The sequence below is a fragment of the Pelmatolapia mariae genome, linkage group LG1, assembly GCF_036321145.2.
Source record: "Pelmatolapia mariae isolate MD_Pm_ZW linkage group LG1, Pm_UMD_F_2, whole genome shotgun sequence".
Classification (NCBI taxonomy): domain Eukaryota; kingdom Metazoa; phylum Chordata; class Actinopteri; order Cichliformes; family Cichlidae; genus Pelmatolapia; species Pelmatolapia mariae.
In genome coordinates, this window is record NC_086227.1 from 28,762,585 (window position 1) to 28,788,435 (window position 25,851).

General features: G+C 39.8%; 1 protein-coding gene across 2 annotated transcripts in view; it reads left to right on the top strand.

Annotated features, from left to right (window-relative positions):
- Positions 1–25,851, top strand: part of tln2a (talin 2a) — a 99,918-nt gene that overhangs the window by 45,431 nt on the left and 28,636 nt on the right. For both annotated transcript variants that reach the window (XM_063477895.1, XM_063477904.1), the window contains exons 3-26: positions 1,490–1,661; positions 2,652–2,749; positions 4,860–4,989; positions 5,155–5,307; positions 6,537–6,679; positions 7,028–7,155; positions 7,307–7,370; positions 7,480–7,584; positions 9,278–9,433; positions 10,247–10,348; positions 10,772–10,848; positions 11,715–11,895; positions 12,058–12,171; positions 12,310–12,418; positions 13,199–13,407; positions 14,343–14,441; positions 14,985–15,152; positions 17,826–17,960; positions 18,047–18,206; positions 21,396–21,562; positions 23,874–24,002; positions 24,703–24,816; positions 24,964–25,077; positions 25,510–25,644. In XM_063477895.1, the coding sequence (XP_063333965.1) occupies positions 1,526–1,661; positions 2,652–2,749; positions 4,860–4,989; positions 5,155–5,307; positions 6,537–6,679; positions 7,028–7,155; positions 7,307–7,370; positions 7,480–7,584; positions 9,278–9,433; positions 10,247–10,348; positions 10,772–10,848; positions 11,715–11,895; positions 12,058–12,171; positions 12,310–12,418; positions 13,199–13,407; positions 14,343–14,441; positions 14,985–15,152; positions 17,826–17,960; positions 18,047–18,206; positions 21,396–21,562; positions 23,874–24,002; positions 24,703–24,816; positions 24,964–25,077; positions 25,510–25,644 (3,126 nt within the window). In that variant the 5' untranslated portion in view covers positions 1,490–1,525. The remainder of the gene's footprint in view (positions 1–1,489; positions 1,662–2,651; positions 2,750–4,859; positions 4,990–5,154; positions 5,308–6,536; positions 6,680–7,027; positions 7,156–7,306; positions 7,371–7,479; positions 7,585–9,277; positions 9,434–10,246; positions 10,349–10,771; positions 10,849–11,714; positions 11,896–12,057; positions 12,172–12,309; positions 12,419–13,198; positions 13,408–14,342; positions 14,442–14,984; positions 15,153–17,825; positions 17,961–18,046; positions 18,207–21,395; positions 21,563–23,873; positions 24,003–24,702; positions 24,817–24,963; positions 25,078–25,509; positions 25,645–25,851) is intronic.

A 25,851-nucleotide genomic window follows, 5' to 3' on the forward strand; every position in this document is an offset into this window, starting at 1 on the left:
GCAATAAGAAATGTACAGGCTTGAAAGTCTGCGTAAATGGTTTGTTAATAGAACATTTTAACAAGTGCTAAACTGAGACAAAACACATTAACATAATGGATTTTTTTTTTTTTACCCAACTTGAGATGCATATCTGAAAAATGGCTGGCTGTGTTATTACCGGCTTCAGAATACCACAGTGACATGTCAACATGGTGTGCAAGACGAACGCTTCACTCCTTTGTGCGAGCCAATCTCACATAGGAACCAGATTTTGAGTGTCTGAGTCAGGGTTAGAGGCCAGCGGAGCAGAGGGGAAGCTGCCTGTGTACTTTAGCTATGGCCCAGGCTAACCTCTGACCTTTGACCCTCCTGTGCCACAGGGTATTCCTATGTTCCCATTGGTGACAGACAGGATGTGCTCTGTCAACAAGGTCACGGCTCTTTTCTCCGTTTTAGTTGTGAATCGCAGCAGTGTTGAATCTGAAAGTATACAAGCAGCATCCTCCTCCTCGTGCATTTCTAATGACATAAAACTAAAATGGATTAAAATTGCACGTTACACACTGAAAACTATTGTTAAAGCAAGCATTTTTTATAGCATCTAAGATAAAAAATGCAGCAGTGTGTGAGAGGACTTTCATTATTTCATCTCAGTATTGTCTTTCTTTTCTTTTTAAAAAAATGAATGGACACAGATGATAAGAAGGTAGCTGATTGACAGCGTGTGATTTCTTACACTGTTGGTTTGCGTGTTGCAAGAGAACATCAAGCATTCTGTTATTTCAACAATGTAGGACTTATGTTGACTTTATCTTAGATAAGTTGGAAATTGCTTTGTTTCCTTTCCGAAGAAGGAAATTTCATGCAGGCTTTTCTTGCTGCCTTTTTCCCCCCATTGGCAAAGAAACACCAAGTCTTAAGCAGGTTTTACCCACCTAGTATGAAAACAATTGTAGAGAGCTGCCTCTCTGCTTCCAGTTGTTGTTGCTGCTTTTCTGCTTTACTTTTAAATCTTTCACAGAGAAGAGACTTTTTCTTTGTCCCCAGCAGGGACCAGATGGGCCATTTTCAAAAAGTGATAAATTTGTTAGCTCTTTTTGTTTTATGGAGCACGACAATGGCTTCACTGTGCACAAATTAGCACTTCACATTCATAAAATTTCATTGTTTATGATGGTGCAAGGAGATGTTTTCCTTAAGTGTGTGTTATGAAAGAGTGATATACTACAAGAGCTTAGGTTATGCATTTTCCCGTGGTGATATCTGCATCAACCACAACAGTGGTACCACACTGGATATATTAGAAATATTAGAATATAACAACAACATAGAGATATTTGTGTTTCAGAGACCCTCCCCTCCAAAACAACTGAAGGGGCATTCTTCTTCTTCTTCACCATCTGGCTCTTTTATCCTGTTCAACGAGTTTCTTCCCTCTGCTCAAATTTGAGACTCGCGCCTTGTTAATAAACTCAACCTCTCATCCTCTGTCTTTGATTTTTGCCAGGTGTAGCAGCAGCGCTCGCCCGCACCGCCTGGCAAGATGGTGGCGTTGTCACTGAAAATCTGCGTGCGGCAATGCAACGTTGTGAAGACGATGCAGTTTGAGCCCTCCACAGCCATCTACGATGCCTGCAGGATCATCAGAGAGAGGGTCCCAGAGGCTCAAACTGGACAGGGTGAGAATTAACCCTACTTGGTTGCAAAAACAAACTATGATTGGGGGTTTTCTTTGTAAAGACAAAGAGAGAAGTATAAACTTTACTGGCTGTGGTAAAGGCAGCAAAAAGCAATATGTTGGAAATGTGACAAAGATAATATTTGATTTACAAAATGTAGAGACGTTAAAGTCTCATTTGGTAGGTTTATATGTCAATTACACTGCTTTAAATTGGATTGCAGTCAATAAACAAATTGTCAAATCTGTGAGAAGACTTGATTCTTTTTTTTTTTGTGTTTATAACCAAGTTTTCAAGTATTTGTCGTGACAGCACAGATTTGTGTCTTTCTTGGTAATGCTACCCAATAAACTAATGCTTGGATTAGATTATGTCATAATTTTGGCTGCTGTGCTTCTGATTAAGTCAGTGGATCTCAAACTTTTTCAGACATGAACCTTCTTTCAGACCCCCCCCCCCCCCAAAAAAAAACAAACAAAAAAAAAAAAACAACAACAACCCAACAACATCTTGTTTTTGTGTATCAATCACTGATTCAAGTTGACATCCAGTGATTGAAATGTCAATATGACAATTAAATCATGTTTAATTTGCTTTACATAAATCACATTTGTGTTAAAATTAGATTTCATTGGCTCTTTACTCTGCAAAGTTAATCCCACAGTTTAAGAACCACTGAATTAGGCAACCATGGAGTCTGAAATTTTTGCCATTACTTCCATGACCCCAATGATAGCTTTCCATTTTACACAAGTAGCAGGTCTGACTTATCTGTTCCATTCAGCAGCACCAAAGTCATCATCCCTCTTTTGATTTTCCATGTTTACAGACTTGCCTTGCGCTCTTATGACCATTGTTACAGAACATGTGGTAAATGCTGTCATAGGGGGGTCATTATAGAGTTGATGTCATTTAATCTGATCCTGGCCTAGGGAGTCATTTTCAGTTCTTTAATGTCTAAAGTAGAGTTGTTTTTTCTTACGGCTACAGCTTCAGACTATGGCCTGTTTCTTTCGGATGAAGATCCCAGAAAAGGCATCTGGTTGGAATCTGGAAGGACGCTGGATTACTACATGCTCCGCAATGGGGTAAATAAATGTAACCGTAAATTATGGATAACTGACATCATGGGGCGACACACACACACGCATGTGAATAACGCTGTGTCATAAACAGCATAAACTGGAGCTTGGTGGTCCCAGCGTCTCACACATTTTCTAATCATTGGAGGTAGCAAAATTGCAAACACTCTTCACATAAGTAGAGGTACAGATACTTGTGTTTTAAAAAAATACAGTTCTAAAAGTTGTAAGTACTAGTTTCACTCAGATAAATAAAAGGCTAACTGAACTTCCTGCCATAATAACGCCATACTAATATAAAAAATAATATTAATACAAAGGAATGTGAATCTCATTTCAACCTAAATTCGAATTCTAATGAATTTATTCAGCTTGAACATCTGTTAAGTAGAACTGAAGCAGAGAATAACTATCTCTCTTTGCTGTTGCCTGCGTTATAGATGAGTGACTTTGCCACCACACCTGAGCAAATATACGCAGATATTATATGAGTTATCATGGCTGATTTCCCATAAAGATGGAATTTAGTGAGTGAATCTAATCAGCATCATCAACTTAAATATAATTTACCCTTGATGGAACATAACATTGACTATGAACAGCACAGCTTCGCTGCACCCATCCAACATGGTGCATTACTGCAAACAGACCAGTGGAACCTTTGGAAAACAAACAGTTGGTCACTTTAATTTGATTTGCAGAATATTTCACAATATGGAAAAAGCAAGTAGCTGCCTTCTCCCTCTGCTGTCCGGCTTTATATCTTTCCATCTCTTAGTAAAGTTAGCGCTCATTCTTTTCCCTTCCTGGGAAATACGGAAGCTGAACATTTAGCTAGCAGACACACTGTGTGACAAACTACAGACCAACACTTTGTGTGTTTGCTGATATTTGGTGAGCTGCCAGAAATTTGAAATTACCTGTCACTTAAAAGAAAAAGAAAAGTTTACTCCCTTCATGCTCACTCCTCTTCTGCAGTGCTCGTTAGAATCAGAAGTATTGCAACCATAACCCCTGAGTGTAGTACAATAAGTCATATGATTGACATATATAATTTTGTGTATTTTTATGTATTTTGTATTATGTTTTTTTTCCTGCTTTTTTTTGTCTCTTTCACCCTCCCCTTTTTTTAACTGCATAAGCACCATCGATGGATCCACCAGTATATTGTCTAGTTTTGTTTAAATGTGTGTAATGACAGGAAATATCTCCCCTCAGATGTTACCTAATGTAATGTAACAAGCCTGTTTTCAAAATATAAGGAGTACAAAGTTAGAGGTACTTGTGTTATAATGTAGGGAGGACAAAATAATTCTACTTAAATACAATTTCAAAGTATTGGTACTTTGTTACTTCCCACCTCTGCTAACAATACTTCTGATACCTGCCATTAAGAGTGGGAGTGGGAGTTGAAGCCGTGCAGTGTTGAATAGATCAGCAAAATGCTTCATTGTCTGAGTGTATTTAAACATTTTATTTGAATTAAAAAAACATTTTAGATCGACATAAATTCACTAAAGAGAAATTGAAACAGCTGCCAAAAATCTCATTCAGACACACATCATGCACAGGAGGACAAAACAAAGAAGCACCCTGAGAAAATAAAAGCATAAGCTAAAATTGGGAACCAAGACACTGAGAACATCAAAAGAAGATTTTAAAAGCGATCCTTAAAGAAGTGCTATAGCCAGCTTTAGATCGCTTGCCAGCTTGTTTCAGAGGCTCTGATTCCCACTGCCAAAGGCCCGATACACTCTGGTGTTCTATTTAACTGCGTATCACAGCCCCTCGGTACATTTGTGCTTGTGGTTTTGCAGCTCTAAATGGTTTCTCCTCTTTAAATCCACCAAAGGCAACCCAGGTAGAAGGCATGACTGTGACCAATTATTCTGAACCAAATCTCGTCTCATTGTTGAGATTGGAGGGGAGCAGCAGGCTGTGATAGGCAGCCGTTAAATACGGTTTTCTGGCCTTTATTCTCCCCTCTCTCCACGCAACCTGGATGCTTGTGATCTTTTTCTAAGTAGTTACTTTGACTCTCTCTCTCCCTTCATTCTTCTTTCTTCATTTTACTCATATTTTTCCCCCTCTCTCTACCTTTTTTGTTTTCAACCAGGATATTCTTGAATACAAGAAGAAGCAAAGACCACAGAAAATTAAAATGCTGGATGGGGCTGTCAAAACTATCATGGTGGACGACTCCAAAACAGTGGGAGAGCTGCTTGTGACTATATGCAGTAGAATAGGTACATCATATCTTTGTTTTCTTATGCTGCCAATCATCTCTGTGTTACAAATCTGTTGAATCTGAGCTGAACCTTTATGGACACACACACACACACAAAAAGAATAATCTTTCCATGTGAAATCCTTTTCCTCCTATCTCTGATGGGAATCCTTTCTTTCCCCAGGGATTACAAACTATGAGGAATACTCTCTGATCCAGGAGACAGTGGAGGAGAAGAAGGAGGATGGCATGGGTACCCTGAAGAAAGACAGGACACTTTTGCGAGACGAGAGGAAGATGGAAAAGCTGAAAGCCAAGCTTCACACAGACGATGACTGTGAGTTCAGGAAAGAAATGCAAACATGAGTTTTCCCTATTTTAAAAAAAAAAAGAAAAAAAAAAGTGAAGTGTTTTACCAGAAACATGTTATGTATGGAAAGCGGCACACAGTGGCAGTTTAGTAGCCCACGTTCACAGCTCTCTGCGATATCTACCAGCTTTCACTGGAATTTGGGGGTACTAAATCTAAAACTCCTGATCCCAGGTCAAAACATCTCACTTCCTGCCTATTTTGCATCCAAGATAGGAATGCAGCTGTATTCTGTGCCTGTGTGCGAAATCACTCCTTTCTTCCCTTTTTACTCCCTCATATATAGCAGAAGATTAAAGCCTTACTCTGTAATAAAGGTGAGCCTCACCTGGGAAGGACTGAATGGAGATCGGAAAGATGGACTTGCTTGTATTTCAAGAATAAGGGGATGTGGATTAGTCTGGTTGGGACCATAGTCTGTTTAATTTATGTTAATTATAGTTGATGTCAAATCCAAATAAATGTCCATAAATTCACTTTGCAGCATTTGTTGTCCCATACGCTTATAATGTATATAAAACAAAGATGGAGCCACCATGAACAGCAGGTTTGAAGTCCCATTTTAAACCTCAATTTAGCATTTTAGCTGTCTTAGCTTTCAGAAGCCAAAAGTTACTGTATTTGGAGGTATATGCAGCCCTACTAAACCTGAGTGGCAAGGTGGATCTATAGACACAGATACCTGTTTATTAGTGCTAAGTAACATATAAGTAAATAGTTAAACTGGCTTGTAGTACAGTTAACTGCAAAGTGAGCCTCCAGCACTGCAAACACTGTTATCATTTTAGCTAAAGCGTAGCAGACAGCAGCTGCCTGTTTCAGCACCCATCTGCCACTTAAAGCAGCCACGCCCCTAACACTGCAGAACTTTTATGCCTTCATACAATTTAAACAGTTGAGTTATAAAAAAGGGCCACGTGCCACAAAAGAGGAAATTTGCTACAGAGATGACAGGTGGCCCTTTTTTTCCTGAATCGGGCTAAATGTATTTATATTTGCTTTTTCCAGCCACTAATGTGAAGATGCAATTTGGTGTTTATCAAAAACAAATACTGGTAAAAAAAAAATTAATAAATAAACCACACACACAAAACAAACTTGCTACTGTATATGGTGAGCATTAAATAAAGATAATAGACCTATGCCTCTTTAACAAGAGATTTCTATGAACTTGTTATTTTTTTAATTTTTTTTAGTGAACTGGTTGGACCATAGCAGAACATTCAGGGAGCAGGGAGTGGACGAGAATGAGACTCTTCTCCTGAGACGCAAGTTCTTCTACTCTGACCAGAATGTAGACTCCAGAGACCCAGTTCAACTCAATCTGCTTTATGTACAGGTCTGGAACTTACTTTTAAATATGTCTTCCTGTCATTTTTCATTTCAGCAGTTCATGACTGTTGAAGCAGCAGTTTGCCAGTGTCAAAACAGACACTCGGATAAGAGTGTCTCTCCTCTCCTGACTAAAACAGGATGTAAGCAGAAGATATGCAGTAAAATCCATTTTTCTCTTGTCTCCTAATGGTGACAAGCAGCTACAAAAATGTGCACACGGCTGACTTTTGTTGATCAATTAAGAATTATGCAAGTCTAGAAAACAGATACAGTGGAAAATAAAGTCATAAACTTGAAGCAATGGCATGAGGCTGTCACAGTTAATTACTGACTGTTTTAATTTGTCTTTTAGGCTCGAGATGATATCCTGAACGGTTCCCACCCGGTGTCGTTTGATAAGGCCTGTGAGTTTGGAGGGATTCAGGCCCAGATCCAGTTTGGACCTCATATAGAGCATAAACACAAACCCGGATTCTTGGAGTAAGCATCTGTGTCATGACGTCTGTGGAAAAACGTGTAAAATATTAGTTTTTTTTTTCTTTCTCAGAAATAAACAGAAAAGGAAACAACAAAAGGAGAGTTCACACTTTTTTCACGAGTTTCAGCTTCTTATTCTTCCTTTCTTTTCTAGCCTGAAAGAGTTTCTACCCAAAGAGTACATAAAGCAGAGAGGAGCTGAGAAGAAAATATTCCAGGTGTGTTCGTGTCGTCCCTTTTGATAAATGTACACATTGGTGCACAAGCGTGAAACGGGGGGGATTTTCAGTGTTCTGAAAATCAATACATGAAAAATCTGACCTGCAGGAGCACAAGAACTGTGGCGAGATGACCGAGATTGAGGCAAAAGTAAAGTATGTCAAGTTGGCGCGGTCTCTGCGGACATACGGCGTCTCCTTCTTCCTCGTCAAGGTAAGTTTTTAAAATCATCCATTTCTCCTTTTACCAAATGTTTGAAGTACCAATGCCCTATTTTATTCCTTCAAAAAGTGAATATAGCCTCAAGTTCTCTACTTGCCTTTTTATTTATTTATTTATTGTAATAGGAAGCAGATTTTGGAATTAGCCAAACTGTAGCCCGAGCCTTTTATCTTCACAGCATGAAATCTGTCCTCTGGGTTTGGTGCTAACTGGATAAAGAGGCTGATGGTGGACTCAGCTTGTATAAATTGTCTGCTCCTATTTGAACTCTCGCAGCTCGTTATGTCACCTTAAACTAAGCAGAGTACCTGTTGCAAAAAACCAAAATCTCCCAGTGAGATGAAAGAATGCGCTGCGTGCAAAAGCAAGAACCCTTTTGTGATTTGTTTGCCATGCATTTTCCCCTTGCGCACCTCTCTCGCTAACACACATACAAACACACACCGGCAGCAACTCCTCTGCAGGGAGTTCAGTGTGTTCCTGGAAGGAAACCAAATGTTGTCTGTGCAGCCGAGTGTGGCACTAAGATTATTTCAGAGTGAGTAGGGAGGAAGTGGAGTGAATGAGATATACTAGGAGACATTGCACAGGTAAACCGGGGATACTGAATCTCTTGAAGAAGTCCAGCTGCCAACAGATACGAGCTGATGGGAGCAATTTGCCGACTTCCAAATGCAGTACCTATAAAACTGTTCTGACAAGAGTATCAGAGTGACTTTTTCCCCCACGTAATTAGTCACAAAGAGGACATCCTGCAATGGAAATCTCCATTTGCATCATTTGTTCCTGTCAGCTTCACTGCTCTCTAGTAGAAAATTGGATATTTCCTGGTATTACTGGGACAAGTCACTTGCGCTTTTCATTAATAGCTTTCATCACAAAAGGATAAAGAGCAAAGATGCATCTTGTTTTTTGGTTTTTGAAAAGGAAAGAAAGACACTGTGTTGTATTGGTTCTCTAGCTTTTAGCGAGTGGCTTGTGTATTCTTTTATTCTATACATAAAAATATAGATCTTTAACCATTATATCTGCTCACCTTTTGTTGTCTGTCATCATTGAGGTTAAGTTTATGGAGCAGAAACATTTTAAAAACAACCCTGTTTAAAAATAAATAAATAAATCAATCAGCCGATAGTCTCTAACCTATAACCTGCAGAGGCCCCAGTGAGTTTATGGGCCCTTCAGGACTTTTGCACAATTTACCTCTTTGCCCCTCGTGTCACAGTCCAGCACTTTCTGTCTGTTCTCCAATTGCAGCTCCCGAACAAATGTTTGCTCTTTCCATCGAAGAGAAAAAGGGGGGGAGAAATGTAATGCTTTATGGCTTAGGAAACAACTTAAGTATAACATCAGAGGTTTAGTGAATACAGGAGATCTCGCAGGAGGTTGAAAGATGTTGACAGGCAGATAAAGACATGATTTAAGATGCAACATTTTAATTGCTAACTGGGAAAAGTTAGCTTTTCCCCCCACTGGTTGAACAGATAAGTACCCATCTTGGCATATCATTGTGACAGAAAAATTAGACCTTTGTGCTGAGAGGAAGATAAATTTACATGATTTGCTTAACTTGTTAATCTGCCCTGTGCTTCAAATGTCTCTGATCGCACTTTATACCCTCAGTTATATTTTGTGCTTTTTGGCAGTGTTGTAAAGTTTACATGGTTCAAATTTGTTTTTGCAGGAAAAGATGAAGAGCAAGAATAAACTGGTGCCACGGCTTTTGGGTATCACAAAAGAGTCTGTGATGAGAGTGGATGAGAAGACCAAAGATGTAGTTCAAGAGTGGCCACTTACCACTGTGAAGAGGTGGGCAGCATCACCCAAGAGCTTCACCTTGGTAAGAGCCGCATTTTCTACCTTTAAGCCAAAGACTTAGAGCACTGTTATTACAGAAAGCAGGAGCTCTGAATACTTCAGTAATGCTGGCTCTGTTGGGGGGCGTGTTTTATCTTTTACTCATTCTGTTTGCACTGAGCATGGTGTTGCTAATGCTAAATAAGAGTGACAGGCTCACGGTAAACCCAACGATTCCTGCGGTGCTATAAAACAATCACTGTTACGCTCAGCCTGCATGGCTCTTTTTCCCCTAGTGCACTTCAGATATTGAACACTTTTTTTTTTTGTCAGTGTCAAAATCCCTTCTTTGTGTCAGCAACATGGGTCTAATCTTGCAGGTCTGGAAGACGCAACATCTTAATTAAATTAACCCAGCCTCTTTCCTGCTGTTAATTCAGCAGAGTGCTCTGCTATTTAGTCCGCGTGTTTTTTGTGACGCTGTGATTTCAGGTTTGCTTTGCAGCTTTCGGAAGATGTCATGGTGGAAGGTTTAGCATTTTAAGTGTGCCAGTGTAAAGAACTCTTTATTTTACTTAGTCCTTTTTTTTTTAAAAAAAAACAATACATGTGGAAGTAACCTTTGCAATGCTCTCCTGAAAGAAATCTTCAGTGTCCTGTAAAACGTCTACCCCAAGATTGCTATTGGTTTAATCCAATTCTCTGTATGTTGCAGCTTTTTGATGTCAACCAGTGCGATGTGTAGTGTTCTAATCCTCACAGTAAATCCTTAGCCTGCACAGTGCACTCTGCAGTGGTTACTTTCCTTACAATCCACGATGAAATCCATGTATAAGATGTGTGTGTGTGTGTGTAGGACTTTGGGGAGTACCAAGAGAGCTACTACTCTGTACAGACCACTGAAGGGGAACAGATCTCCCAGCTCATTGCCGGTTACATCGACATCATTCTCAAAAAGGTGAGACATTTATCTCTGGAGATGCTGATGAATCCTCACGAATCAATATCTTCCTGTGACAGATGCATTCTCACATCTGTTGATACTAGACAGAGCCCAGCCACTGTGTCATACAGCTCCATTTAAATAAAAAGAAGCACATGTGGAAAGGCTCATGTGGCACCGGTATACAGCAGGAGCTGGTAATAAAGCTTAGAGTGAACAGCTGAGGTTCCATGGTTAACACAATTACCTATCACTGTTATCGGCATTAGAACTGCCGTCCCCTCCTTTTTCTGGGGGTTAGAATACCATCCATCTCAGGTGTGTTCAAGGTTCAGTTGTATTTTACTCTGAATGACCTAATATGTCATGAACCTACAAATTGCAAGTGTGCAATTCTGTGTCACTCAAATTTTTGTTCTGTTATTTTGTTTCCTGCAGAAGCAAAGCAAGGATCGCTTTGGATTAGAAGGTGACGAGGAGTCAACAATGCTCGAGGAGTCTGTATCCCCGAAAAAGTATGTGTATTAGCCTGCTAAATAAAAGTGGTGCAAGTTTTACCTGAGCTGGTTGCTGGTAAGGCCTGCAAACCTGTTTGTCCTGTTTATTTTCTAAGCAATGTAGCCTCTGTTTAGCATAAATTAGCAGTCTTTATTTAAGCCCAGTTTTATTCAAATATATGTTGAGTATAAACGGTCGTATGATGATGCTTTGACTGTGAGCACAATAGCACGGTGCAAGGCGTTCTCATATTATTTGAACAAAGCACAAGATTAAGTCTTTCTTTATTTCCGTCTCTCTGCCGCCTGTGACCACAGCTCAGACATCCATCTCACAGAACCTCACTTCCTTATCCTGAAAGATAATCATTATGTGAGGAAATTTTGCTGCACCGGACAGGCAAAGGCTCTGTCTGAACATTTCCTTATTAGATGTATATTAGCTCACCGAGCCACAGTGGACTCTCGGCGTGTAACTGAAGTCCTTTTCCTTTCATGCCTCAGTTGATATTGCTTTCCTGTTTTCAACCGAGAGAGTATTTGTTGCAATTGTTATTGTATTTTCTTTCTCCTCCTTCGCCCGCTTTTATCCAGACTTGTTCACTGGCTGTAGGCAATCGTCTTTAATATTACAAAGACATAGTAAGCCAAACTCTGGAAGGCCTTATCTGCAGAAAAACAAAACAAACCTTTGTGTGCCAGATGTACACGTTGCAAAGACTTTTCAGTATCTTTCTGCTTTGTGCACAGTCACAAATGCACGTATCCTCACAGCCAACAACCAGAAATGTGCTCGCTTAGTAATTTCTTTTTTCTTACTAAACATTTTCACAGCTATGTTTTGAACTGGGTAGACTAATGTTTTACATGCATCATATTTGCAGGTCCACCATCCTTCAGCAGCAGTTTAACCGTATGGGCCGGGTGGAGCACGGCTCTGTGGCGCTGCCAGGGGTGATCCGCTCTGGCTCAATCGGCACAGAATCACTTAGCATGGGTACCATGCCATCCCCTCAGCAGCAGATCACAATGGGTCAGATGCACCGTGGACACATGCCACCGCTGGTAATGATGCCTGTAAAGTTTTCTTCCCTGTTAAAGCCGCACGTGTAAGAGGTGGTTGTAGTGATGCTGCTGCACATGGGTTACACACACATTAACTAGTGAATTTAAGAATCAGTCTAATATTCGCAGTGTAAGGTGACATGTTTTTATCTTTATGTGCAGAGCTCAGCACAACAAGCTCTGATGGGAACCATCAACACCAGCATGCAAGCTGTGCAGAAAGCCCAGATAGACCTGGGGGAGGTGGACAACCTTCCACCGCTGGGACAAGACATGGTACCCTGCATTGCCCTTGAACTCCTAATATATATGCTGATATTGTAATAGTAATAATATGTCTATAAGATGTGTTATTGAAAATCATGTTTGTAGTATTTTTACATGCTTCGGTGATGATTTGTGGTCTCTGTTTAGGCATCCAAGGTGTGGATCCAAAACAAGATGGATGAGTCAAAACACGAGATCCACTCCCAGGTCGACGCCATCACTGCAGGAACAGCCTCTGTTGTCAACCTCACGGCTGGTCAGTGGCTCTGGCAGGAGTCAGCACAATCTGATAATGCTTTTCTTTATTAATTTCGTCTTCAGAACATGAATCAGTTTGTCCACTAAGAAAGCGTGGATTTAGTCTAGCTTATAGGAAAAAATATAATTAATTTCAGTCTTAACAGTAGAGCGTGTCTCTGGTGTACACTGTTCAGTGCTGACATTTATTTAAAATAAACGCAATTAGGTATTTTGGGAATTCTACATAAGGCTAGTAAAGTAGTAAAGTAGTGGTGCTCACACTTTTACGAGGAAGTGTTAGCGGCGCTATTTTCTTGCAGTTAAAATTATTTGGCCAATTAGTGACTTTAAAGGAGAATTTTTCCATCACTCTGGTGTTCATTATCATCATTGTAGAACCTGTATAAAGTCTAATAGCTCTCTCATATCCTGCTGTGGTTTGGAGAATGTGGGCTGGTGAAGGTGTCGGCTGGCTTTGTGCCAGTCTTGCCACTTCATGTTGAAAATCATTTATTGGTGTGGTTTTTTCAGCTTAATACTCTTGGGAATTGTTTCCAATTTCTTCACTATTTGTTAGGGTTTTTTTTTTTTTTTTTTTTTTGCTTATTTCTCTCAGCTGAAATAAACTTATGTGATTATGCAAAGTCTGTAATCTTGGTTAAAGGCAAATACCTTTGATAGTTAGCTGACTGACTCGGTGAATCTTTCGTTTTGGGGTACCTTTATTATAATCACTTCTCTGAGACCGTATATTTTCCTGATCTCCTCTCTTCTGTTCATTCTTAATCATAATTAGCCGATCCTACCGACACAGACTACACAGCGGTGGGCTGCGCCATCACCACCATATCCTCCAACCTGACTGAAATGTCAAAGGGTGTGAAGCTGTTGGCTGCACTCATGGAGGACGATGTAGGAGGAGGCAACGACCTCATGAAGGCTGCCAGGACACTTGCAGGGGCCGTATCTGACCTGCTGAAGGCTGTGGAGCCAGCCTCTGGAGAGGTGAGCGAAAGCACCCCAAACTCTAAGAATATAAAAATAAACCAATTTAAGCTCTTTCAGTATTTAGGTTGACTTTACATTTTAGTGCCATATCTATTACTGTGGCAAAACCGATGGCTACTAAGTTAAAAAGCAGCATTGTATATTAATTAATATCGTCTACTGCATATGTAATATGTGGACGGTCAGCTTTGGTTGTCGTTTTAAAGTCAAATAAGGTCTGGACATAAAGGAGGTATTAGAATAGAAGCTAAAATATGAAGGGAGGACCAAATTTGCACACTGTGTTGAGGCCAGAGGGAGGAGGAGGAGGGGTGGCCACATTGATAGAGGCATAAAAAAATGGAGAATGTGTGAAACTGAGTCCTCACTCTGGATTCCAAGCATCAAGCAAACTTTTCGCCATTTGTACTCCATTAAATGCCAGATTTTGTGTGTATGTGCCTGTGGAGCTTTTTCTTCAGTCCAAATGGGCAACCTAAAAAAGCTAATCAAATTGGTCACAGAGCAGCTCTACCATGAGACAATGGATCGTCTCTGAATAATCTATTTTCTCTCCTGGTCCTGAACTAACCTAATTATATTACCATCTTCCACTGCTTGACAGCTTTAACTAACTAAATTGTTATGGTGAATCTGAATAAAGACGGGATATTGAAGCTGAGCTGATCGGCACGTAGTTTGGAGTTAGTTTGCAGGACTTTAATGTAAGGATGTGTTGTTAATTTGTTTGAAAAAAAAATCTATGTACTGTACAGTGTTTAACCAAAAACCATTAGGCTTTACACAGGTGTGCATCACTGTGCATGCGGATAGTTGGAAAGGTGAATTGTAGATTTGAGTGCTGCTGATAAAACGCACACAACACACAAATCAAGATATAAAATGCTGCCGGGTGTTTAAATACAGTTTCACATCCTGTGTGTTTTCTGCAGCCAAGACAGACTGTGCTGACAGCAGCAGGCAGCATTGGTCAGGCCAGCGGAGACCTCCTGCGCCAGATTGGAGAGAACGAGACAGACGAGAGGTTTCAGGTGAGACTGCAGCCATTTATCACCTCACTGCATTCAGAGAAAAGTCAATGCTCTGGAACTGCCACTCACTTAATCAAAATCGCCTTGCATCCAGGGGAAAAAGACCAAAATATTGTTCCATATTTTGACCACGTTTTCGGTTTGAATTCAAGGATTTCCTAGCTTTTAATCTAGAAACAATGAAGCTTTTCTTTAGCCTGCCTTCCTAAACACATTCCATGTTTTGCTTGTTGTGCATTTTACAACAATTCAGTTAATGAGTTGAACAGATGTGGAGTGGCTAAATACGTATGTGTGTTTAATTGGATTATTGAGGCTGAAGCTTTGAGATTTATTTAGTTGCATATAACTGCAGACAATCCTGCACTGATTTTTGCTTCACTATAGTGTTGGTTTAAATGTTCATTTATACTGTATGCTGCTGCTGCTGCAATTTCTTCCATTCGTTTATGGCTATTATATCAAATGTTATATATGTACAGGTACATAATGTTGCTAATGAGGTGGATTTCCATGTTTTTTTCCATGTTTGTTGCTTTACAGGATGTCCTGATGAATCTGGCGAAAGCAGTGGCCAATGCAGCAGCCATGTTGGTGCTGAAGGCCAAGAATGTGGCCCAGGTTGCAGAGGACACCGTCCTCCAGAACCGGGTCATTGCTGCAGCCACACAGTGTGCCCTGTCCACCTCTCAGCTGGTGGCATGTGCCAAGGTACAAAAATATGCTTTGCTGGATGTGATATGATATGAAAGTGAAGAGCTCTGTTCCTTCACCAGTCGTCACAGGCATGAATCATATTTTTTTTAAAACTTGACCGATATTACATTTTTGGGCCTACACCAGTAGGCCTTTTAAGGAATACAGCTTTGAAATATCATCTGCTGTTTTAATATTCCTGCATTTATTCCATAAACTAAACATAGATCTTCGATGTTAGGAACTTCCGTGCTAAATCCCTTATCTAACTCCTGGTTGAGAGATATTTTCCGTTGCTCCATCGGCCCTCTGTGACACTGACAACAATTCATTGTGTTTAGCTTAAACTGTCTGCGCTCCATAATCAAAACTATGTGAGCCAAATGGGGAAAAAAAGACAGCCTGGGGAGTTGATTGCCCCCTTACAGCCTGAAGAGAATTAATGTAGGATATACCCCATACAGCTGAACATCGGAAATAGTATTAATTATGATATCTTCTTGTCTGTCTCTTCTTCTTTAGACATGTAGATCAGTAACTTTTTTAGTCTTTTTTTGTGTGTGTGAAACGGATCACTTGTCTTTCCTTCACTCTTCACTGTGTTCTCCCCACACACAACCGATGGAAGAAAATGTTTTATTTTACATCCAGTATTACTAATATTGGACCAAGCCAACAGACATAAATACTCCCACTTCTTGCCTGTTTTTAGTTAATACAACAAAGTAGTGGAGGTTGTGAGTTGTAAGCGTCATTTACTTTGACCACAAGTGTTGGCGAAAAAGATTAAATTTATTATGTTTATAATAAGGTTCATATATAGTTAATCCATTAAAAAACAACTTAATTGGCGTGTTATTGGTGACCACTCCCCATAACTCTGTCCTTAACTGAGTCAAGCAGATGCTGGATATTAAGGTCAGATTTGATGTACTGAATGACAGTAGCTTTGGGTTTGCTAGCTAAAGGAGCTTATAACATGAGTAACAAAGGAAAGAAAAAACATTGAAATGTTGAATGATTTACAGAGAGAGTCTGCCAGATACAGGTTTTCCAATTTTTAGCTACTAAGATCAGATCTCTAATCCCTAAACCTAACCAAGGAAAAATGGCAGATTAGCTTGGGTAAAAGAGCGAAAGTTGAGGCACACAATGATGTGTGCGGCTGGTAAAGTTTCTGGGCTGCTTTTCCTCATAACAGCCATCCCCCAAGATTTTCTCCATTTAAAGCAATGCTTTGTCAGGGATTGTAACATCCTAGTCCTTTTACTGAATCAGATTTTAATATACTAGTACATGCCCATGCAACAGTATTGTTTGGTCTGTTTATAAACTGATATACATAATAAGAAGGAGCGAGAAAATATCGTAATTAAACCATTTTTGTTGATCCCCTGCAATGCTCAGGTCCTGCGCTAGTACATTGAAAGGTGGATGCCAGGCAATGTGATTTGGTATATAAATAACGTTGACGATTTATGGATTTAAGACATTATTTTCAAGAAATTAAAAGGATGTAATGCTTTTATAAGATGTTACAGATACATAAATGTAGCAAATGGGTCATTTCAGCTTATTGGTTGGTGGTTGTTGGACAACGTGATGATGTAATTATTTGCACCCTATTTGAACCCTTAAGGGCCAAAGATGTACCTGTGTACTAAGTTTGGCTTAACTATTAATCACGCAGGAGGAGTTCATAAACAGGCAGATAGAGATTGTGTATATTATAGTAAAGATCCATCAAAATTCTTTGTGTGTACAATATGGAAAATTTATGGGTTAATTGTTTATTTCAAAAACTTAAGCGATGCCATCATCTCCTCAGTTGTGATACTACTCAGCTACATGTGCTGCAGACAGTACTCGGTGTCAGTGCTTGGCTGTGTAAACTATGTACTGGATTCATTTTTAAATTGCCATATGGTTTTATTTTGTTTTGTTTTTTCTGTAATCTTTTCAGACAGAAGTTTTCAAAGCTATACTAAATGGCTCGCATCAAGCAGTATTCGCATGAGATACATTAAATATGATGCTTGTTTTTTAGAAATGACGTGCTGATTGAATGTTTTGTTTTTTGTTTTTTTTTTTGGCATTCATTCTGTCTTGGATGTGAATATTACACTTTGGATCTTACAAGAAAAACACTTGGGAAAGACTGCATTTGGTTTCCTCTTTGCGAGATAATCACAAAAACCGTGTTGTAGATTTGATAAAAACTAAATGATTTCCTCAAATATTAGAATAACCTATCATTTTTTCTGCAGCGCAAACTTCCATTTTTATGGTGGGGAAAAAAAATCAGTATGTGCTAAGGCACTGATAAATACCCTGTGCCCTCATCATATTTGTGCATCTGTAATTGTACAGCCCACATGTCTCTAATTAGTTTAAATGCCCTCCCGGCTCCTAATCTGAATAGTTGCATTTACAAAGCAAATCCTCACCTCTGTTCATAGCAGCGTGATGGGAGCCGTATGCTGAAGTCCTTTTAAATTTATGTTTTCTCTGTTCTTTGGTTTTTTTGTTTAATTAATGATGAAAGAGTGTTAAAGTAGTACATTTATTCCAGTGTAAATAAGGTTCCTGTTTGTATTTGAGGCCTTTTTATTTTAAAAAATAGTTTTTGTGTTACCTCTTTTATGTGAGAAATGTAATTATATTTTTTTCATCTTTATGTTGACGTAGGTGGTAAGCCCAACTATCAGTTCTCCAGTTTGCCAAGAGCAGTTAATTGAAGCTGGAAAGCTTGTCGACCGCTCGGTGGAAAGCTGCGTCCAGGCCTGCCTTTCAGCCACAGAAGATGGCGAACTTCTCAAGCAGGTTAGTTTGGTTTCGTTTAGATCAACATTGCGCTAAACCTTTTGCTGCCTGGTGGAATAATAAACAATGAATCTCTTGTGTTAAAGGTGAGTGCAGCAGCCAGCGTGGTTAGCCAGGCTTTAGGAGATCTCCTGCAACATGTTCGTCAGTACACCTCAAGGGGAGAACCAATTGGGCGCTATGACCAGGCAACGGACACCATTATGACTGTCACTGAGAGTATTTTCAGCTCAATGGGAGATGCTGGTGAGTCCAATTGAGGAGAATTTTCTAGTACCTTAAAATCTGAAATATGCTATGCATTCAGTGCATGTACATTGCCACACTTCCTCACTTGAATTCAGGAAGGGTGGTAATGTATGAGGAAAACAGGAGTGACAGACAGGTACTGTATGTGAGTGTGGTGTAGGACATGTATGAGGAGGCAGTGAGACAGTGATGAGGTATGTGCTAGACGTGACAGATGGGTCCAAGGTGGTGGTGAGATTACATCAGGGATCAGCTCTCAGCCCCTTTTTGTTTGTGATGGTGATGAGCAGGTTGACAGATGAGGTCAGGCAGGAGTCTCCATGGACTCTGATGCTCACAGGTGACATTGTGATCTGTAGTAAGAGTAGGAAGCAGGTGGAAGTATGCTCTGGATAGAAGAGGAATTAAAGTCTGTAAGAGCCAGTGTGTGAAAGAGAGGCAAGTGGACAGGTGAAGAAGCAAGTTAAATACCTGGGGTCAGTCATCCTAAGCAATGGACAGTGTGAGCGTCATGGGTGATTTGTGACAGGTGAAGGTTTACAAGGTGGTAGTGAGACCTGCTGTGATGTATGGTTTGGAGACAGTGACACTGATTTAAACAAAAAAGGAGTCAGATTTGTGGATGCTGAGATTTTTGTTGCGATTGACCAGGATGGACAGGGTTAGAAATGGGGACATCAGAGAGACGGCGCAGGATGAGCGGTTTGAAGACATGAGACAGTTTGGACATGTGCAGAGGAGGGATAACACATACAATGGACAAAGGATATCGACGATGGAGCTGTTGGGCAGGAGGAAAAGAGAAAGACCTGTTTCCATCATCCAAATTTAGAAGTATTATGAAAGTAATTGCTGATAATCTGCAGAAGGGGGAAAAATGAACACCAAGAAATTAAACAATGACTAAAACACATTCAGTGGCTTGTAGGCAAAGCTCACAGCTACTAGCTGATAAGTGCCATCTAAGCTGTCCAAGTGAAATCAAGTGTCAGCGTTGACCTATCAACACTTTTAACCCACGAGAGCTGAATCGGCCTGAAGGATCCTCCAAAAAACCAGCCGTAAGTATATAAATAGTTACCACAGCCTACTCTAGAGCTAATAATGTGAAACTCAACCTGTTATTCTAAGAAGTTTGAGTTTAAATAGACAAATACATTAAAACAGTGCCAGTGGGTGCATTTTTCTTTTAAAAAACTGGCTTACCACATCTCTAAGGCTTGCAGTCCCTGAGTAGATGCTTTTGTGTATCTGTGCCTCTTCCTGTCTTCTCCTCTGACAGACTGACGTGATGCTGGGTTTGAATGGACTCCTGTCAGGCGTTGTAAGTCCACAGAGAAAAGCTGACAGTGATTTTAACAAGCCTGACAGTAGAGAAAGACCAATAGATAGATATAGATGCACTGAGAATGTCAGGGCCTAGAGGTCAGCTCTGACAAAGTGATTGGCCTGACAGTAGAAATTGCTGTTTATTCTTCTGAGAGCTAAATAAAAGAAGAACGACAGAAAACGCCGCCTTTGAACTGGTTGTCAAAGACGGTATGTTATGTTATGTCCCACCCAGTATAAAAAAGATAAAGTGTGAAGAGAATAAAAAGAGTCGCTCCGTCAGTAGTGTCAGGTTGAAGGATCACCTTAGACATTCACATGAATTACAGAGGCTTATCGTAAAGTAGCTTTTAGGGTGTGTGTCTTTGACACATAGATTATAAACAATAATTTCTTTCATCATTTTTTATTTTTTTAATACTTTAGTCTGTATTCTTAGACTTAGTCTAGGAAAGTTTGAAATGTGCTAGTAATATTTACATTCACTTGTTTCTTTGTGTGTCATAAGGGAGATATAAAGTCCTCCAGATCTTGTTAGGAATACAACTCTTCACCCACACCGAGTGAAACATGTTTGTATATTTCCTTTCTCTCCCACCAGGCTCTCTTTTAAGGGGCCCTTGTTACATCTCAGTCATATTTATTACTTCAGACCATGGTAATACAAGTGAATGCACAATAAGAAAGCTTAAAAATTCCATATCTTACCTTATACTTTCTTGGGTTTAAAATTTCCCTCAAAAAAGGTCTTTTGATCAATGTTACATCTGTTGGGCTTTTTTCTTTCCACTTTGACACCAGAGGGATTTTATCTGATTCTTTTGAACATTTCCCTGAGCTCACCTGAATACATGTGTACCAGCAAGCAGGATTTCTAATATCACGTGTTGTTTAAAAGCTGATGCTCACTCATCACGGTGCTTATACCTCATATGCATCTCTTTTAATAATGTAGTTGGAGTCGTGCTTGTATTAGTGAAACTTGAATCTTTGTAAAGATTTCTGCCTTTTAGTTAATTGAGCTTTTTTGTGGCAAAACCACAGAAACAAAAAGATTGCTCAAAGCAGTGTAAATTTTATATAAGCTTAAATGTCTGAAGGGGATCTTTTATGTTGTCTTACTGATAGAAAATTAAAATATTTCAAATTAAAAATCAATACTGTCTTGTTAAAATGTTTATCTCCTCCGCTAGGGTTTGCCAGCATGGGAACATTGTTGCATCGTTATCACTAATCAGTACAAAAGAAAGCAGTTGTTGAAAAGGGTTTGACTAATATTGCAAGTGGTTAAAGAAATTTTAAATGCTGTTATCCAAATTGTTCATTATTCAGTAAACTTGGAAGCATTTGCAGTAAAGCGATCTAAAAGTACCCAGTACAGGTTTCTTAAAAACAAGCAACCACCTGGTCTTTTTTTGAAACCTCTAACCATTTAGAGTGGAAGGGGGGACTTGAGTTTGTCCCAGCTGACATTGGAAGAGGCTGTGTACACCCTGGATAGATCCTTAGTCCATCACTGGGCTCCTGAAATTGAACAAAATTCCTAAGCCAGTATTATTTTTTTGTTTTATTTTATTCCTCCTAAGCCAGAATTTCATACTTTCATACATACCCTTTTTTCTTTTTTGCTTTTGATAGTGCATGGTTGTACATCTTGGTGTTTAAATACCTCTTGTTGATAATTTGTAGGGTTGCACATCACATTAGTAGAAAACATTCACTGACATAATTTTAATCCATTCATTGAGAAAACCACTCCACGAGGAGGGGTTAAGGGAGCCTTCTACATTTACCCACGTCTCATCTGTCTCTGTTTCCCCTCATCTCTCCTCTTTAATCCATCGCTGTGTTTCTCAGGAGAGATGGTGCGTCAGGCTCGAGTCTTGGCTCAGGCCACCTCCGACTTGGTGAATGCCATGAGGTCCGATGCAGAAGCCGAGGTCGACGTCGACAATTCTAAGAAGTTGCTGGCAGCTGCTAAATTGTTGGCTGATGCCACAGCAAGGATGGTGGAGGCAGCAAAGGTAAGAATCATATTTATTAAATGGTGAATGGACTGGTTCTCATATAGTGCTTTTTTAGTCGACTTGAGCAATCAAAACACTTTATCCTACACACAGCACTTTTTTTGCATCTAGGCAAGGCAAGGCAAGTTTATTTATATAGCACAATTCAACAACAAGGTGATTCAAAGTGCTTTACAGAGACATTAAAAACAAAAACAAATAAAAAGCATGATTTAAATTTGATTCTCTAAGTGCTTTCCATCTAACATTCACTCTGCGATCAAGGGATCAGTGGCAACTCAGGGTTCATCATCTTGCCCCTTTAGTATGCAGACTGGAGCAGCCAGGTATCGAACCAGCAACCTTCCAATTAGTGCTCTATCTCCTTAGGCTAAAATTTCAAAAACATACCTGTTTATCTTTTTTGGAATTTGTCTTTGATACCTATTCTGTCCCCAAAAAGACTGAACTGAGCTAAAGATTTCATTTTAATCTCAGTAATGGCATTTTTAAGATTGTGTAAAGATCCAGTGGGCTTGGCTTTGCTTCTCTGGTATGTATAAAATGACCTTTATAGTGACTGCAGAGGGGAAAGAAGCAGAACCAGAGACCCCAAGAGGGAGGTAGGTGTATGTGTGTGTGTTCACACAAAGGGGAGAGGGGTTATTCTGCTTGGTCTTGTTGGCACGGTTCTAATTCTTTAATAAAAGATGACCTTAAAAACTTTTTCAATTTAAAAAGAAAAAACCCCTCTTGATCCTTATTTCTAGGATGCTTTTCTCAAAGTCAACATCTACAGGGTCAGTCTTCTTGTTAAGCTGCACATTAAATTGTTGTTGGTTAATGTTGTGAATTACCGTTGGTGGTTTAGTGACACTGCTCATTCTTTTGTACTTGTAGAGTTTGTGTGTTAGAGTTATTTTATTTTAAATGCTTTGAAATTACACATTAAAAATCTAGGCCTTGTTTAGTTCATTTATGGACACTTGGAGTTGTGTGATTAGTGACTTTTATATTAACATTCAGGCAGTTTTGGAGCTCACTGAGTAACAAATTATACTTTGAAATGAAATGAAGAAAATCCTGCTCCTTTAAACCTTCCTCTGGTAAACAGCAATAGTTGAGATTAGGAATTACTTTGAAGTACAGAAACAATAATCAACTAAAGTGTAAAATTCACAGAATTGGTCTGAAGCAATAGATTGTTTAGTTTTCTCTCATCTACTTATTTCTTCATAACTTTTTTTATGAAAGCAACATTAAAATTGCGAGGACATCAAAATTCATTCTCCCCAGACTTTTGAGGTCAGGCTTAGCTTTGCCTCTTATCTCATCGTCTTCTATCCAAATTATTTATCTGCTATCTTTCTACATCGGTCCCGTTATCTGTCAACAGAATCTCACGCTGATATTAATAACTCTCAACTCCCACCATGAAAATTAAATGATGCCCTCCAGCTGGTTGGTAGAGTCTGATGCCAGACTTATCACCATCACAGCTGTATGTTTATCCGTGTGAATGGAAGCTGAGACCTTAGCCAACCATTGCCTTGGTAACGGGTTTAGCATATTTAGCTTATTTCTTTTGCTCCAAATTGTAAAATCAATGCTGATGCTTGAGCACTGTTGACTTGCTGAAACTCGCGTGCCTTGCTGCTATTAAACAATCTCGGATTTTAAAGACTAGTTCCCCAGGATGAATTCTTTCTCGCAAAGTGTTGTTACACCCTCTGGAAAACATCACTTTCTAATAATTATGCAAATTGGCTGCTCTATTTAAATGGTGTCAGCAGTTGCCAACAGGCTGATGACAGCTGCAAACTGCACCGACTCGAAACCGGTTACTAACAACATTTTTACTCTGATTAATGCTCTTGGAGCACAAAATGAGTTTTGTTTTTGTCTGTGTGCTCGTGATATATTGGGTCGCAGTGACTTCTGCCAGTAGCATCAGTGAGGTTAAATATTTCTTTAATGACATGTGTTGTCATGCACACCTTCCTCTCTGTGTAGCTGCAGGTGATGCTCCCCATTAATTAACTTAATGGCAGCAGGCTGAGCTTTCTCTCCAACAGCAGGAGACGGGAAGGTGCGAGTACCCAGTAAACATGTACTGCTGTATGTATAAACAGGAAGATGGAAAAGCTTCTTGATATGAATAAACAACAGCTCCTGACATTTAGCTGTCTACAAAGAAATGATTGTTTGCATCAGGTTGAGCAGTGGGAAAGTCATTTTCAAAGATTTCTCTAGACTGGACGTTCTAAGATTATTTCTTCCTGCCTTGCCTATCTGTCATGTATATGCTTATCTGTGAGTGTGTTCTCAGGGAGCAGCAGCCTACCCAGAAAATGAAGACCAGCAGCAGAGACTGAGGGAGGCTGCAGAGGGGCTGCGTGTGGCCACTAATGCTGCTGCTCAGAATGCCATCAAGAAGAAACTGATCAACAGACTGGAGGTCAGCAGAGCAAAATTAGCAGTTGCACATCGACCCAAGTGAATAAGCTACCACAGACAGATGATATTTCTTCCTGAGTTTAGCCTGGGAGGTGATACAGTGCTATCTCCAGCACCAATTCTAAATGTCACCATCTCTAAAGTTGTATTAGTATTAGGATACTGTGTCACCGTCTACAAAGTTCAAATGAGGCACCAAAGATTAGGGAAGATGATATTTTGATGTTTAGTAAGCTGTTTTCACCATTTAAATGTCAGGTTTTAAATATTTGCTTCAGTTTGTTTATTTCTTTCTTTTTGCCTGAAATGGGAAAAGAAGTACAATCAAAATGGATCGAAAGTTGCTCGTGTGCCTTAAGGTTGCTTGACTCACAACTCAATATCGCCTCAAATAATAATGTTGAGCTCGTTCAGAAGGATTTCTAAAATTCACCTGATTTTGTTTGTTTATTTAATTAAATTTTTTAAATGCACTTTCCTTGTATATAGTCTTATTACATAACATCTTTTTTTTTATATAAGAAGAAAATGTATGACAACACAAGTCCCACTCCTAATTATTAGTCTTTTATGCTGCATATATAGCAGCATATTTACCATTTCAGCATCCAGAAGCAGAGGAGTGAACAGAGTGTGACACCGTGACTGTGAAACCATATTCTACATGTGATGTTTGTGTGGGTCTTGTCATTATTCCTCAGAATGCTGCCAAGCAAGCTGCAGCTGCAGCCACACAGACAATTGCCGCTGCTCAAAACGCCGCCGCCTCCAACAAGAACACAGCTGCTCACCAGCAGCTGGTGCAGAGTTGTAAGGTGAGGGATGTTGCTAACAGCAGGGTGCCATTTATTTTTGGTGGTTTTGGCTTTTTTTATGTGAACTGCATTGAAACTTTATGCTTCATACTATGTTTCTTTCATATCTTTATGGTAATGTGTCTCCATGTTTGTGTGTGTGTGTAGGCAGTTGCAGATCACATCCCACAGCTTGTCCAGGGAGTCCGTGGCAGTCAGGCCAAACCGGAGGACCTGAGTGCACAGTTGGCCCTCATTATTGCCAGCCAGAACTTCTTACAGGTGCAGCCCTTTATGATCTTTTGGTTTGCCTGTTTTGCTGGTGTGGGGATTGTTAAAAGTTTGTGTGCCCGCACTCGTACTGGGTAACTTCAGTCCTACATTGGAAACCAGGCTAAAAGTATAAATAGTGCTTCTGTCATGTGGGGACGTTAAAAATAGGCCGGTAACCTCTTTTTGGTGTTAGCGGGTGGTTAGAGAAATGCTGGTGTGATGGTATTATGTGTTAAATACCTAGCTGGGGTTTCAGAGCCCCACATAATACCCTTTGAAGAAATATCACCAAGTCTGTGAACTACACAGTGCATTGGTTGCTTGATTCTCTAAGGGAAAGTGTTCCGTTGAGCCCTATAAGATTTAAATAAATAAAATTTTATTTAAAATTGAAATAAATGTTTTTTTTCCCCTGTCTTTCCCATGTCTCTCTCTCTACAGCCTGGCAGTAAGATGGTGACCTCGGCCAAGTCATCTGTTCCCACGGTGACTGATCAGGCTGCAGCCATGCAACTGGGTCAGTGTGCCAAGAACCTGGCCACCTGCCTGGCGGAGCTGAGGACGTCTGCACAGAAGGTAGAGCATAGACACGCATGGGAATTCTTGCATTCCCATGTGTGCATGTAGGAATTTATTCTTGCATGCATAGTATTCACAAAATGACTGGATTTTGGACATGCAGATCGCATGTGCAAGAACATATTTTACCTTTGTGGATCATATATAAATTTTAGACCTCATAGGAACAGACAAAAAGTTGCATTTCTGTTCAAAGATCATTGC